Source organism: Pongo pygmaeus, chromosome 8, assembly GCF_028885625.2.
Source record: "Pongo pygmaeus isolate AG05252 chromosome 8, NHGRI_mPonPyg2-v2.0_pri, whole genome shotgun sequence".
Classification (NCBI taxonomy): domain Eukaryota; kingdom Metazoa; phylum Chordata; class Mammalia; order Primates; family Hominidae; genus Pongo; species Pongo pygmaeus.
The window spans coordinates 108766953-108781016 of record NC_072381.2 but is presented as its reverse complement, the minus strand read 5'-3'; the positions used below and the strand labels follow the sequence as shown (position 1 = coordinate 108781016).

Sequence of the window (14064 nt, the reverse complement as noted above, 5' to 3'; positions counted from 1 at the left end):
GTAGACATGATGAAATTAAATATGCAATATTCACATAAGTATTCATAAATACATATGTATAGGATTAGGCCCCACTCACACCTAACCTCGGGCCTCCTTACTTTGCAGGCCATCGGCTGGAGCGTCACCCTGCTGCTGATCATCGCGGCCTTCCTGGCCCGCTGCCTGAGACCCTGCTTCGACCAGACAGTCTTCCTGCAGCGCAGATACTGGAGCAACTACGTGGACCTGGAGCAGAAGCTCTTCGACGAGACCTGCTGTGAGCATGCGCGGGACTTCGCGCACCGCTGCGTGCTGCACTTCTTCGCCAGCATGCACAGTGAGCTGCAGGCGCGGGGGCTGCGCCGGGACAATGCAGCCAGGAGCCTCGAGCCCCCCGCAGTGCCTGAGCCCCCAGAAGGCCTGGACAGTGGAAGTGGGAAGGCCCACCTGCGCGCAATCTCCAGCCGGGAGCAGGTGGACCGCCTCCTAAGCACCTGGTACTCCAGCAAGCCGCCGCTGGACCTTGCTGCATCCCCCGGGCTCTGCGGGGGTGGCCTTAGCCACCGCACCCCTACCTTGGCACTGAGCACGAGGCTGTCCCAATACACCGACGTGTAGGGTCCTGGCCAGGCTTGAAGAGGCAGTGTTCACAGGTGAAATGCCGCGCTGACAAAGGTCTGGAGCCTTTCCAGGCCGTGGGGACCCCACGGCAGGCACCCTAACTCTTGTTAGCCTCCTTTTTAAAGTAGCCCAATCTCTGCCTAGTTTCTGGGTGTGGCCTTCAGTGTGCTTCACAAACTTTAATGTAGACTCGGTTCACTGAGGGCCTTATTAAATACAGGTTCAGACAGTGTAGCCAGGACCGAGTCTGAGATTCTGCATTTTAAACAAGTTCCTGGAGGCTGATGTGCTTTTGGTCAGTGAACCAAACTTTGAGTAGCAAGAATCTAAATAGATCTGCCATGGGTTCTGGGTTCTAGATGTCAATTCTAAATAATAATAATGACCTTAGTCTGCTGCCTCGATAATTTCATTTGTGTAATTGTCTTTCGTTTTTGTTTTTTTTTTAGACGAAGTTTTGCTCTGTCGCCCAGGCTGGAGTGCAATGGCGCGATCTCGGCTCACTGCAACCTCTGCTTCCTCGGTTCAAGCGATTCTCCTGCCTCAGTCTCCCGAGTAGCTGGGACTACAGGCATGCGCACCCGGCTAATTTTTGTATTTTTAGTAGAGACAGGGTTTCACCATGTTGGTCAGGCTGGTCTCAAACTCCTGACTTCAGGTGATCCACCCGCCTCAACCTCCCAAAGTGCTGGGATATACAGGCGTGAGCCACCATGCCCGGGCTTGTGTCTTTAATTCTCTGGGGTTTCTAGCAGCTTATACCAAGGTTCTCATAGCAAGTTCTAAGCAAGCTCTGCTAGTTGAGTTCCTCTTGAAACCACTAGTTAGTGCCTCTTGCTGGCTGCTACAGATGACTACTTTTATATTTTCCTGTTGAGGGGATATTTCTGTGTTTGAATGTCAAGGGGCTGACTCTCCCAGCTCCTACCTTCCCAGGCCCCACCAATTCTGGCCAACCAAAGCCGAGCAGCCCTGCCTGGGTTCCTCCTTCAAGACGCAGTTCCTCTCAGCCTTCTGCTCTCCTGCAGCGGGGGCAGACGCTCCTCCCTCACCTTCCACGCACCACCTGCCTCACCGCTAGCCTGAGCCCTGGGCTCAGCAAGTTCCCTTCCTAAGATGACCCCCTCCCCTAGACATTCCCAGGGGTATCTACTGCTGCCCTTAGCAAGAGGTTGGCACCCTGGTGAGGATTTCCTCAGAGCAAAGTAGGAGTGTGGGGTCTAGCTCAGAGACAAAAAACCCTGAAATGCCAGTGTTAGTTCTGCTGGAAAAACTGCCACTCCAGGCCAGGTTCAGTGGCTCATGCCTGTAATCCTACACTTTGGGAGGCCGAGGCAGGTAGATCACCTGAGGTCAGGAGTTTGAGATCAGCCTGGCCAATATGGTGAAATCCTGTCTCTACTAAAAATATAAAAATTAGCTGGGCATGGTGGTGGGCACCTGTAATGCCAGCTACTCAGGAGACTGAGGCGGGAGAATAGGTTGAACCCAGGAGGCAGAGGTTGCAGTGAGCCGAGATCGTACCACTGCACTCCAGCCTGGGCAACAAGGGCAAAACTCTGTGTCAAAAAACAAAAAAACAAAACTGCCACTCCATCTCTGGCAGCCCGAACAGGAAGGGTTTGGGGAAGATTTAGCCTTTGCTCTCCTCTGGGCCTCTGCCCCTCCCTGATGACTCATCCAGCCCCCACTCCCTACCCCCACCCCCAGACACCCTGCGGTCGCCTCCATCAGCACAGATGGTGGCCACAGGAAGCAGACCCAGGTTCACCCCATGCTTTTCTACTTCCTCAGCACCCCAGGAAGTACGGGGGCCCCTGGATGCCCCCCACCCTGGAGCCTGCCCCCCTTCATCAGGCAACTTTTGTGCTCCTGGGCTCTTGACAAGAGACCTTGTGAGACCAGAAAATCCCTGCAGCTCAGCCTCCCCCCACCTAATGGTTGTGGTCAGGCCATGCAAATGTCTGAAATAGCGCTGGGTTGGGACCTGGTTTAGGCAAAGCTTTAGCAGTGATAGGGTGAGGAGGAAGGAGGGAGACCTTGGCGGCAGTCCAGTCTGCATGAGTGAGGTCCCAGCCTGGGGAAAGGAGGCTCAGGGAGGCTGCTTTGGGCTCCAGGGAAGCAGCATCTGGAGTAAAAAGTCGCCGACTGCAATCGATCCTCTTACCTTCCTATACTGAGCACTTATAGAGCACCTACTGCATAGAAAGCACTGTGCCAGGGAATAGGGAAGAGAGAATACACCGATGACCTGCCCCTGCCCTCAAGGAGCTGTGCTTCCTTGTGCTGAGGAAGTAGAAAAGCATGGGGCGAACCGGGTATGCTGTCTGTGGCCAACATCTGTGCTGATGGAGGCCATAGCAGGACGTCTGCGGGGCAGGGATTGGGGAGAAAGGGAGTCATCAGCAAGGGGCAGAGGCCCAGAGGAGAGCAAAGTCTACATCTTGGCGCTTTATTAGGGGGACAGAGGTGGGTACAGAAATTATGAGAATCCAAAGCATAAGGTGTAAGTGATCTAATAAAGGCAAACCAGGTGCCACGGGGAGTTAGCAGGGAGAAGGAGGCTCTCAGCGGGGCGGGGGTTGGGGGTGAGGGAAGGCTTCACGATGAAGGTGCCATTTGAATGGGTCTTAAGGATGGGAAGGATTTTGACATGTGGAAAGAAAGATGGAGGGAGGGTGCAGAGCATCTCAAGGGAAGAAATAAGAACAAAGGCATAGGCTGGGCGCAGTGGCTTATGCCTGTAATCCCAGCACTTCGTGAGGCTGAGGTGGGCGGATCACGAGGTCAAGAGATAAAGACCATCCTGGCCAACATGGTGAAACCCCGTCTCTACTAAAAATACAAAGCTTAGCTGGGTGTGGTGGAGCACGTCTGTAATCCCAGCTACTCCAGAGGCTGAGGCAGGAGAATCACTTGAACCCAGAAGGCGGAGGTTGCAGTGAGCCGAGATCACGCCACTGCAACAGCCTGGTGACAGAGCAAGACTCCGTCTCAAAAAAAAAAAAAGAAAGAAAAAGGAACAAAGGCATAAAGTTGGTCAAGGGGCAGAGCATGTTCTATTTATTTATTCAGCAGATACTCACTGAATGACTAGAGTGGCCAGAGAGCAAGACAGATAGTCCTGTCTTAATGGAGCTTCGAGTCTGGAAGTGGAGAGAGAGAGAAAACAAGTGAACAAAGAGCCAAGTGGAGAGGCATGCAGTCCAGCCCGGCAAAAGCAAAAGACCTTGGCCAGAGGGCCCAGGAGTCCCATCAAGCCACGTTCCCTGAGCTCGGTACCTGGGAATACATTCTCTTGATCCTCTGTCCTTGACAGCTTTCAAAGGTATCTTTCATCCTCTTCTGTCCCCAATGTGGTTTCAAACCCCTCACCGTGTCCTGTATGTGGACCTTCTTCGGGAGACACAGTGGCAAGCCAGACAAGGCAGGAATGTACTGGAGGCATGGGCATTGGCTGTTCCAGTCCCCACCCTCATGCTGCCTGGGCAGCTGCAGTCCCCATCTCAGCTAGGTTTGCAAGAGGAGGGGAAGATGGCAGGAGACTTGAGGATTTAGCTCAGGACTTTGATTTTATCCTGCTGGCAATTGGGAATGAGAGACAAGTGCTTGGTAGCAAGGTCAGGAAGAGTGATGATATTTGGGGTTCACCCATGTGGAGAGGATGCTGAAGCTGCGAAAATGGATAGGGCCATCGAGAAGAGGGGCTTGTGTGAGATGAGGAAGGACTAAGACTTTTAAAGTTTTGGAGTGGGAAGAGGAGGCAACAAGGGAGAGAAAGGGTTAATCACAGAGGCAGAGTCCAGAGGCAGGCCAGGGAGGAGAGAATTCTTAGACAGAGGAAGGAGAACCAACAAATCTAGTGGTGCTTCTGAGCAACCAAGCAGGGGAAGGACAGAGGGAAAGTCACCGGTTATTGCCAACTTCCCAGGGGAGGGGACCGCTCACCCAGGGAGGTAGTCCTGGCCAAGCAGATGGGTAGGTTTCTATATGATTCATATAAATCCCTGGGCACCTGCCCCAATTTGTGATGATGATACAAGAGAGACCTTCAGCATCCCCATACGGGGAAGGGCACTGGGACCCAAAGACTACAATGGGAGCAGAGAAATCGTGTCCACACTAACATGCTTCCATTTCCAAGGCTGTCATTGAAAATGAGGGAGTCTAGCCAGGCATGGTGACTCATGCCTGTAATCCCAGCATGTTGGGAGGACAAGGCAGGCAGATCACTGGAGCCCAGAGTTCAAGACCAACCTGGGCAAGATGGCAAAACCCCATCTCTAAAAAAAAAAAGAAGATGGCTGGATGTGGTGGCTCATGTCTATAATCCCAGCACTTTGGGAGGCCGAAGCGGGTGGGTCACCTGAGGTCAGGTGATCGGGACCAGCCTGGCCAACATATAGTAAAATACTGTCTCTATTAAAAATACAAAATTAGCCAGGTATGGTGGCACACACCTGTAATCCCAGCTACTTGGGAGGCTGATGCAGGAGAATCATTTAAACCCAGGAGGCAGAGGTTGCAGTGAGCCAAGATCGCACCATTGCCCTCCAGCCTGGACAACAAAAGCAAAACTCTGTCTCAAAAAAATAAAAATAAAAAAGAAGAAGAAAATGAGGGAGTTCTCTGTTTGGGGCTCAGCTCTGCCCAGCCCTTTGCAGCCACATGAAATGACTTCTCCCTGCCTGTGCTGACTGGCTCTGATGGGGGAGGCTGAGACATGTGGGATGGGGAGAGGTCCCTGAGGGTCTAGAGGAGGCCAGTGGGAGGTGATCTGGTGGCAGCTGCCATGGCAGTGAGCTTTGTACAGGCATTTCGCCCCCCACTCATCTCACAGAGCTGTGCCATCTCAGAAGTGTACTGTCTTATCTCCTCGCCGAACTGTACAGGTGAGTGCTGTCTCCCTTTTATGTCTGAATTCTTGCCTCCCTACAAATTTATCTTGGTCCAAGAGTCACTTCTTTTCTTCATTCACTTGTTCATGTATTCCTTCATTCACACTTATTAACTGAGCATCCTTTATGTACTAGGCACACTGTGCTAAGCATTGGGGCATATGGTAGTGAATAAAACAGATGAGGACTTTTAGCCTTTATGGTACAATGGGAGCCCCTAGATATTAAATAACCCACCCACCTCAAAAAGTAATTACGATTGTATTCAGTGCTGGAAGGGAAAGTACATCCAGGGGGCTCTGAAAGCCTCTAACCCGCAGGACTGGTCTCGGCAGAAGGTTCAGGAAGTCCTCTCTAAAGAAGGAACTGTAGGGGAAGGAAAACGTCCCCTTCACCCAATGAAAGTTCACTGAAAATCACTGACAAAAAGCAGATCAACAGGAGAAAAGCATACATATTAATTTGATGCCAGAGTTTTTAGGATGAAGACCCAAAGACACAGAGGAAATGGTTCATTTTTATGCTTAGGTTCAACAGAGTATGGAAACAACCACGCAGAAATACGATTGGATAAAAAAGATCTGAGCTGATGTTACAGACTTGGGGGGAAAACCCAGCAAGGCTTCCATTTAGGTTCTCCCAGGCCTCTCTGGGCAGCACTTCTTTCTCCCATGGGACAGGGAGAAGGGGATCTTGTGACCTGCAATCTAACAAGGCAGGTCAAATCATTTCTTTATGGCCAGTTTTCACACAGAAACGTTGGGGGTGGGGATTAGAGTAATTTTTTTTTTTTTCTTGAGACAGAGTCTCTCTGTCACTCAGGCTGTACTGCAGTGGTGCCATCTCAACTCACTGCAACCAACCTCCACCTCCCAAGTTCAAGCGATTCTCCTGCCTCAGCCTCTCGAGTAGCTGGGATTACAGGTGCCTGCCACCACGCCTGGCTAATTTTTGTATTTTTTAGTAGAGACGGGGTTTCGCCATGTTGGCCAGGCTGGCCTTGAACTCCTGACGTCAGGTGATCCACCCACCTCAGCCTCCCGAAGTGCTGGGACTACAGGCGTGAACCACTACCCGCTGGGCCTAGAGTAATATTTTTAGGTTGTATGGTTTTAAGGCTGGCTTCAGGGAGAACGGGGTTCTGGTTTCTATGACCCACCCCGGGGAAGAGGGAGTCTAGTTTCTATGGCTAACCTTGGAGGAGAATGACGGGCCAGAGACAGGGGCACAGGTGAGGGTCATAAAGAGTCCTTTGCTTCTGAGACCTTCATTTCAGGGTATTGTTTCTCTGAGCCCCAACACAATCATTACACTGAGACCTTAAGGATTCACAGGAATTTCTCTGGTGAGAATAGGGGGAGAAGTATTGCTGGAATGTGCAGAACCTGTGCAAAGGCCTGAGATGGGAAGGGGCTTGTCCTGTTTGAGAAACTGAAAGCAAATTGGTCAGCTGGGGAGGAGGCATTGGGAGGAGAGTTACCCTGGTACCAGCTCTCACGTGGTCATACAGGCCCTGTTAAGGATTTTGGACTTAAACCGTTGGAGGGAATTAAGTAGTAATTTAGTCAGATGTTCACTTTTTAAAGATTCCCCTGGCCACAGCCTGGGAGTGTCTTGATAGGGGCCCATGTGAATTGCAGAAGGCAGGCAAGAACTGATGGGGCTTGGAGTAGGATGGAGATGGAGAGAATCTATAGATTAGAGGTATTTCAGAGTTAGAATGGACTCTGCGTGTCTTGCTTAAAATCTCACACATAAACATTGTATTAGGCTAGGCTAGGAATGTAAAATAAAATACACTAGGCTGGGCGCGGTGGCTCACGCCTGTAATCCCAGCACTTTGGGAGGCTGAGGCAGGCGGGTCACCTGAGGTCATGAGTTTGAGACCAGCCTGGGCAACATGGTGAAATCCCGTCTCTACTAAAAATATAAAAATTAGCTGGGGGTGGTGGTACACGCCTATAGTCCCAGCTACCTGGGTGGCTGAGGCAGGAGAATCGCTTGAACCTGGGGGGTGGAGGTTGCAGTGAGCCGTGATCGTGCCACTGCATTCCAGCCTGGGCAAGAGAGCGAAACTCCATCTCAAAAATAAATAAATAAATAATAAAATAAAATGCAGTAAAAATAAAACAAAAATCTTTATTGTGTCAGTAGCGTAACACAATAAAGATGTATTTCTCACTCAAGCAAAACCTGATATAGTTAAACAGCGAAGAGAGGTTGAAGAAGGGGGATCTGCCCCACACAGTCGCTTGGGGACCCAGCTGACACCACCATCTTGTGATGCCACCATCAAGACACATGATATGGCTGGGTAGAGTGGCTCACGCCTATAACCCCAGCACTTTGTGGGGCTGAGGCGAGGGAGGATCCATTGAGGCCAGGAGTTGAGACCAGCCTGGGCAACATAGCAAGACCCTATCTCTACAAAGATTACAAAAAAAAAAAAAAACAACCTGGCTGGGCATGGTGGTGCACACCTGTAGTCCTAGCTACTTTGGAGGTTGAGACTTAATGATCTTTTGAGTCCAGGAGTTCAAGGTTACAGTGAGCTATGATTGTGCCACTGCACTCCAGTCTGGGAGATGGAGCAAGAACCTGTCTCTAAATAAACAAATAAAACTTTTAAAGACCCACAGTATTTCCCAGAAGCAGGTCCTGAGAGAAGGAAATGAGTGCACATAGCTTACAAGAATGTTGCTTCCAGGGAACCCTGCAAGGAACAGAAGTGATACTGGAGAGGGAAGAAAGCCAACCAAGGGTGGAGCCGCCAGCCAGTTACCACCGTGGGCAACCAGAGCATGATCCCACTGGGGAGCTCGGGGAGAGCACAACATGAGTAACCGCTCCCCAGGAATGAGGAGGTGGCATGTCTCCACCAATCTCTGGCTGTCACTGGCTGGGGCACTAGCTGGGCACCTCCAGGTTTCCTTGGGCCAAATGTAAACCCAGTGCCAGAAAAAAAAAAAGCCCTCAGACAGACAGTCTGGGCTGTTTTTAGTGAGCAACCTTTAGAAGATAGTGGTGAAAGGCTGGGTGTGATGGCTCAAGCCTGTAATTTCAGCACTTTGGGAGGCCGAGGTGGGCGGATCCCTTGAGGTCAAGAGTTCGAGACCAACCTGGCCAACATGGTGAAACCCCATCTCTACTAAAAATACAAAAATTAGCCAGGCATGATGGCGGGCACCTGTTGTCCCAGATGCTTGAAAGGCTGAGACAAGAGAATCACTTGAACCCAGGAAGCTGAGGTTGCAGTGAGCTGAGATCACACCACTGCACTCCAGCCTTAGCGACAGAGCGAGACTCCATATCAAAAAAAAAAAAGAAGATAGTGGTGAGGGCTGAGGGGAGTGGGTGGGGCACAGAGGTGTCTGTTACACCTGGCGTCCAGGGCCACCCTCAGGGAAGAATGGGAAGATGGTAAAGGATGAGGGTAGATTCTGCACCAGGACTCAGGCACAAGGCCCCAGCCTCCCTGGCACAGAGTCTGAGAATTATAAGGGAACACGTGAATGACTTGGTGAGTGCTACCATTTTGCCACAGCGTACACCCCCATAGGGTTTGGCTGATGAAGGAGAACATAGCATTTTATCTTTCTTAGGTAGACTTCATACCTCTGATAACCCAGCCTACCAGCACCTGAGATGCCTTGGCAGCCACATTTGCTGTTGGATCCTGCCTCCTCCACTGCTCCAACCTCTGGATGCACCGCACGCTCACACTCTCCTACGCAAATTGGGCATTTTCCTAAAACTACGGCACCTGCTGTCCCCAGGAGCCTCCTTTGCATGCTGCTTTTCATGACATCCCTAACTCCTCCAAACCAGAGGGCACTCACCAGCTGTGCCCTCTGGGTGCCTGGACAACAGCCCCAAGGCCAGGAAGCAGGAGGCGAGTGTACATCCCACAGTGGTGACCATGGCTGAGTTTGCTACCATGCTCCAAAATGTGTATGACATCCTGCTTTTTATTTATTTAGTCGTGACCTGGGAGTTATAGGGAAGAGATGGAGAATACACTAAGCACTGATAAATGCACCACTGAAGACCCCTACTGAAGTTAAACAGAACCATAGGCCCCCAAGAGTCCACCGCCTAATGTCCAGAACCTGTGAATATGTTACCTTCCATGGCAAAAGAGGCTTTGCAGATGTGATTAAATTATGGATTTTGAGATGAGGAAACGATCCTGGATTAGCCAGGTGGGTCCTGCATGTCCTTATAAGAGAGAGGTAGGGCCCGGCACAGTGGCTCACGCCTGTAATCCTAGCCCTTTGGGAGGCTGATGGAGGAGGATCACCTGAGGACAGGGGTTCGAGACCAGCCTGGCCAGCATGGTGAAACCCTGTCTGTACTAAAAATACAAAAATTAGCCAGGCATGGTGATGCACGCCTGTAGTCCCAGCTACTAGGGAGGCTGAGGCAGAAGAATCACTTGAATCCAGGAGTCAGAGGTTGCAGTGAGCTGAGATCGCACCACTGCACTCCAGCCTGGGCGACAGAGTGACTCCGTCTCAAAAAAAAAAAAGAGAGAGAGAGGTAGGAGGAGGATGACAGTCAGAGAAGGAGCTGTGATGAGGGAAGCAGAGGTTGGAGGAATGTGATGTCACAAGCCAGGGAATGTGGGTGTCCTCTACACAGTAGAGAATACGAGGAAATGGATTCTTTTCTAGAGCTTCCAAAAGGAACAGCCTGCCAGCCACTTGATGTTAGCCAGCAAAGATCCGTTATAGGCTCCTGACCTCAGAACTACAAGAAAAATAATTCACGTTGTTTTAAGCCACTGTATTTGTGGACATTTGTTACAGCAGTAATAGAAAACTAATACAGATTTTGAAAATGCACTACTGAAGCTCAGGTGCGGAGATGATCACTATTATCATTACAGTGTTGTAAGGATGGTTCACGACCACTCCGTGTGTGCCTGGCGCACTGCGAAACTCTTGACCTGCACAGCTGATTGAATCCTCACAATCACCTGGGAGGCAGGCGCTATCATTCTCCCCATTTCACGGATGAGAACGCTGCAGCGCCCAGAGGTTAGGTGACTTGCCCAAGGTCCCTGGCTAGTGTGTGGCCGAGCTGAGACTTGAACCCAGATCACTAGTTGGGTTGCTCTTAGCTCTGTGACATGGCTTTTTTTTGTTGTTGAGAGGGAGTCTCGCTCTGTCCCCCAGGCTGGAGTGCAGTGGCGTGATCTCCGCTCAGTGCAACCTCCGCTTCCTGGGTTCAAGCGATTCTCCTGCCTCAGCCTCCTGAGTAGCTGGAATTAGAGGTACACACCACCACACCTGGCTAATTTTTTTTTTCTTTTTTGTATTTTTAGTAGAGATGGGGTTCCACCATGTTGGTCAGGCTGGTCTCGAACTCCTGACCTCAAATGATCTGCCCGTTTCAGCCTCCCAAAGTGCTGGGATTACAGGGTGAGCCACCGCACCAAAGTGCTGGGATTACAGGGTGAGCCACCGCACCCGGCCAGCTTCTCGGTAAGAGAAAAACTTGACCATTGAGTGGAAGAAACAAGGAGCAAGCAGGTGGGGCCCAGATGTGGCTTTGGATGGGCAGTGAGGCACAACCGTGTTCCAGGAGAGCAGCAGCGTGAGGGAAGGGTGGTACCCAGGAGCCCAGGGGTGTCCCTGTGTCCAACAGCTTGGGCCACAGTAACAAAACATACCACAGACAACAAACATTTATTTCTCACAGTTCAGGAGGCTGGAAGTCTGAGATGAGTGTACCTGAGGCTGGGTTCTGCCTTCTCACTGTATCCTTGCGGAGTGGAGGTCCAGGGTCCAGGGTCCCTTCTATAAGGGCACCAATCCCATTCACAAGGGTTCCACCCTCATGGCCTAATCACCACCCACAGCAGGTGTATCCATGATGGCACTGATATACAACACTGGGCCACAGGGAGAGAACTAGGAGACATCCATAGGATGCCTGGTGAAAAAAACAAAAAGATTACTATTTCTTTATCTTATATAATTATGATAGGAAAAAATGAAATATAAGGTATTAGGAAAGATTTGTGTAAAACATCCAAATGAAGCCTCCTAAACTTCTCAAAATGAGAAATGAGCTTGCTTTCGTGAGTGCTTTTTAATATCAGGTGTTTTTTTTTGCATGAAAAGACCACAGGCAATTCCTATTTGAGGCTCTTTATTTTATTTATTTATTTATTTATTTATTTATATTTCTGAGACAGAGTCTTGCTCTGTCACCCACGCTGGAGTGCAGTGGTATGATCTTGGCTCACTGCAACCTCCATCTCCTGGGTTCAAGTGATTCTCCTGCTTCAGCCTCCCAAGTAGCTGGGACTACAGGTGCCCGCCACCACACCCAGCTAATTTTTGTATTTTTAGTAGAGATGGGGTTTCATCATGTTGGCCAGGCTGGTCTCGAACTCCTGACCTCAGGTGATCCTCCCGCTTCGGCCTCCCAAAGTGTTGGGATTACAGGTATGAGCCACCGCACCTAGCCATTTTTGTATTTTTAGTAGAGACGGGATTTCACCATGTTGGCCAGGCTGGTCTGGAACTCCTGATCTCAAGTGATCCGCCCATCTCGGTGTCCCAATGTGCTAGGATTTCAGACATGAGCCACCACTCCCAACTCATCAGGTCTTTTTTTTTTTTTTTGAGATATAGGAGTCTCACTCTGTCACCCAGGCTGGAGTGCAATGGCACAATCTCAGCTCACTGCAACCTCTGCCTCCTGGGTTCAAGAGATACTCCTGCCTCAGACTCCCGAGTAGCTAGGACTACAAGCGTGCGCCACCATGCCCAGCTAAGTTTTTGTATTTTTAGTAGAGACGGGGTTTCACTGTGTTAGCCAGGATGGTCTTGATCTCCTGACCTTGTGCTCTGCCCACCTCAGCCTCCCAAAGTGCTGGGATTACGGGTGTGAGCCACCGCACCCGCCCTCGTGAAGGCTCTTTAATGATGATTTCTTCAAATGTTGGATAAACACCACCCACAAAAAAACTTACCCCAAGTAGGTGATAATTTTTTTTTTGAGACAAGGAAAAAATACAAAAATTAGCCGGGCATGGTGATGCACACCTATAGTCCCAGCTGCTCGGGAGCCTGAAGTGGGAGGATGGCTTGAGTCTGGGAGGTAGAGGTTATAGTGAGCTGAGATCTTGCCACTGCACAGCAGGCTGGGTGACAGAGTGAGACCCCGTCTCAAAAAAAAGAATTAATCTTCACTCTTCACTCTCATTGACAACTGTAACACATTTTTTTTTTTCGGGCATAGAGACTGGGTCTCTCTATGTTGCCCAGGCTGGTCTTAAACTCCTGGGCTCAAGCAATCCTCCCTCCTTGGCCTCCCAAAGTGTTGGGATTACAGCCGTGAGCCACAGTGCCCACTCTGCAACCAAAATTCTTATAATAATGAGAATGATTGATTGAGAATCTAATCAAACTGTCTTATATTGAGTATTTTATTATTATTATTATTATTATTATTGTTGTTATTATTATTTAGAGACAGGGTCTTGCTCTGTCATCCAGACTGGAATGCAGTGTTGTGATCATGGCTCACCACAGCCTCAAACTCCTGGGTTCAAGTGATCCTCCCACCTTGGCCTCCCAAAAGTGCTGAGATTACAGGTGTGAGCCACTGTACCCAGCCTCAAGTATTTTAAAAATAACACTGTGCTTAGAATTTGCAGAATGTGTATATGTGGTTAGAGCAGGCAGCATGGGCACTACTAGAAAGGCACGCTGTCTACAAACAGGGAGCTGTGTGCAATATACAAGACAGAATTCCAGGTGGCCCCCTGAAACCACCCCTCCTGGTTTCCTGGACCACCCCAAGCCCACCCCAGCTCTGGCATCAGCTCACACCTGCTGCCTGCTGTTGGCCATGCACACAAACACTGCAGGAGACGTGCAGGGTAGGTCACCTCCATCACTGGACCTCCCTCATCCTGCCATCCACCTATGGTGTTCCCTGGGGAGCCTCTGCAAGGGTCTTCCAGAGGCTACCAGCCTGGGGGCTCCAAATGCCCCAAGCCCAGCCTGATAGCAAGGGAAGCAACATCCTTCCCCACTGTATCCTATTGGTGACATTCCAGCATCTCCACCCAGACCAGCAGAACAGGAGCCTGATTCGCCCAGAAGAGAAAGGCCAAAAAACATTTCCTAATCCCTCCTCCACCCCCCACTCCCACCCCCACGAGAGGGCTAGCCTGGGTTCCAGTCCCACTCCTCCACCTACAAGCTGGGTAACTCTCAGCTGATAACTTAACCTCTCCAAGCCTCAGTCCCCACCTCTGTAAAATGGGGGTGGTAGTACCTGTCCCATAGGATCGTACAAAGGTTACACAGGCAATGCATGTAAGTGCCTGCCATAGTGCTCCACCCAGGGCAAGCCTGGGTCAATGCTGGTTCTGGTCAGCGATACAGAGACCCTCAGACACAAAGACCACTAACATGGTCGCACACACACACAGATACACAGATGCAGAGGCCCAAAGGCACAGTGAGCTCACGTGTGGGCACACACATGGGGAGGCACAGATCTGTGGGCCCCATGGAGATGTCCTGGCCAGGCTCTGTCT

At 50.5% G+C, this 14064-nt stretch overlaps 1 protein-coding gene across 1 annotated transcript in view; it reads left to right on the top strand.

Annotated features, from left to right (window-relative positions):
- The window catches only part of CALHM3 (calcium homeostasis modulator 3), a 44670-nt gene extending 43661 nt beyond the window's left edge, over positions 1–1009 (top strand). Inside the window, exon 5 of the mRNA XM_054436538.1 lies at positions 109–1009. Within this exon, the coding sequence (XP_054292513.1) occupies positions 109–600 (492 nt within the window). The 3' untranslated portion in view covers positions 601–1009. The remainder of the gene's footprint in view (positions 1–108) is intronic.
- Positions 1010–14064: the final 13055 nt, after the last annotated feature.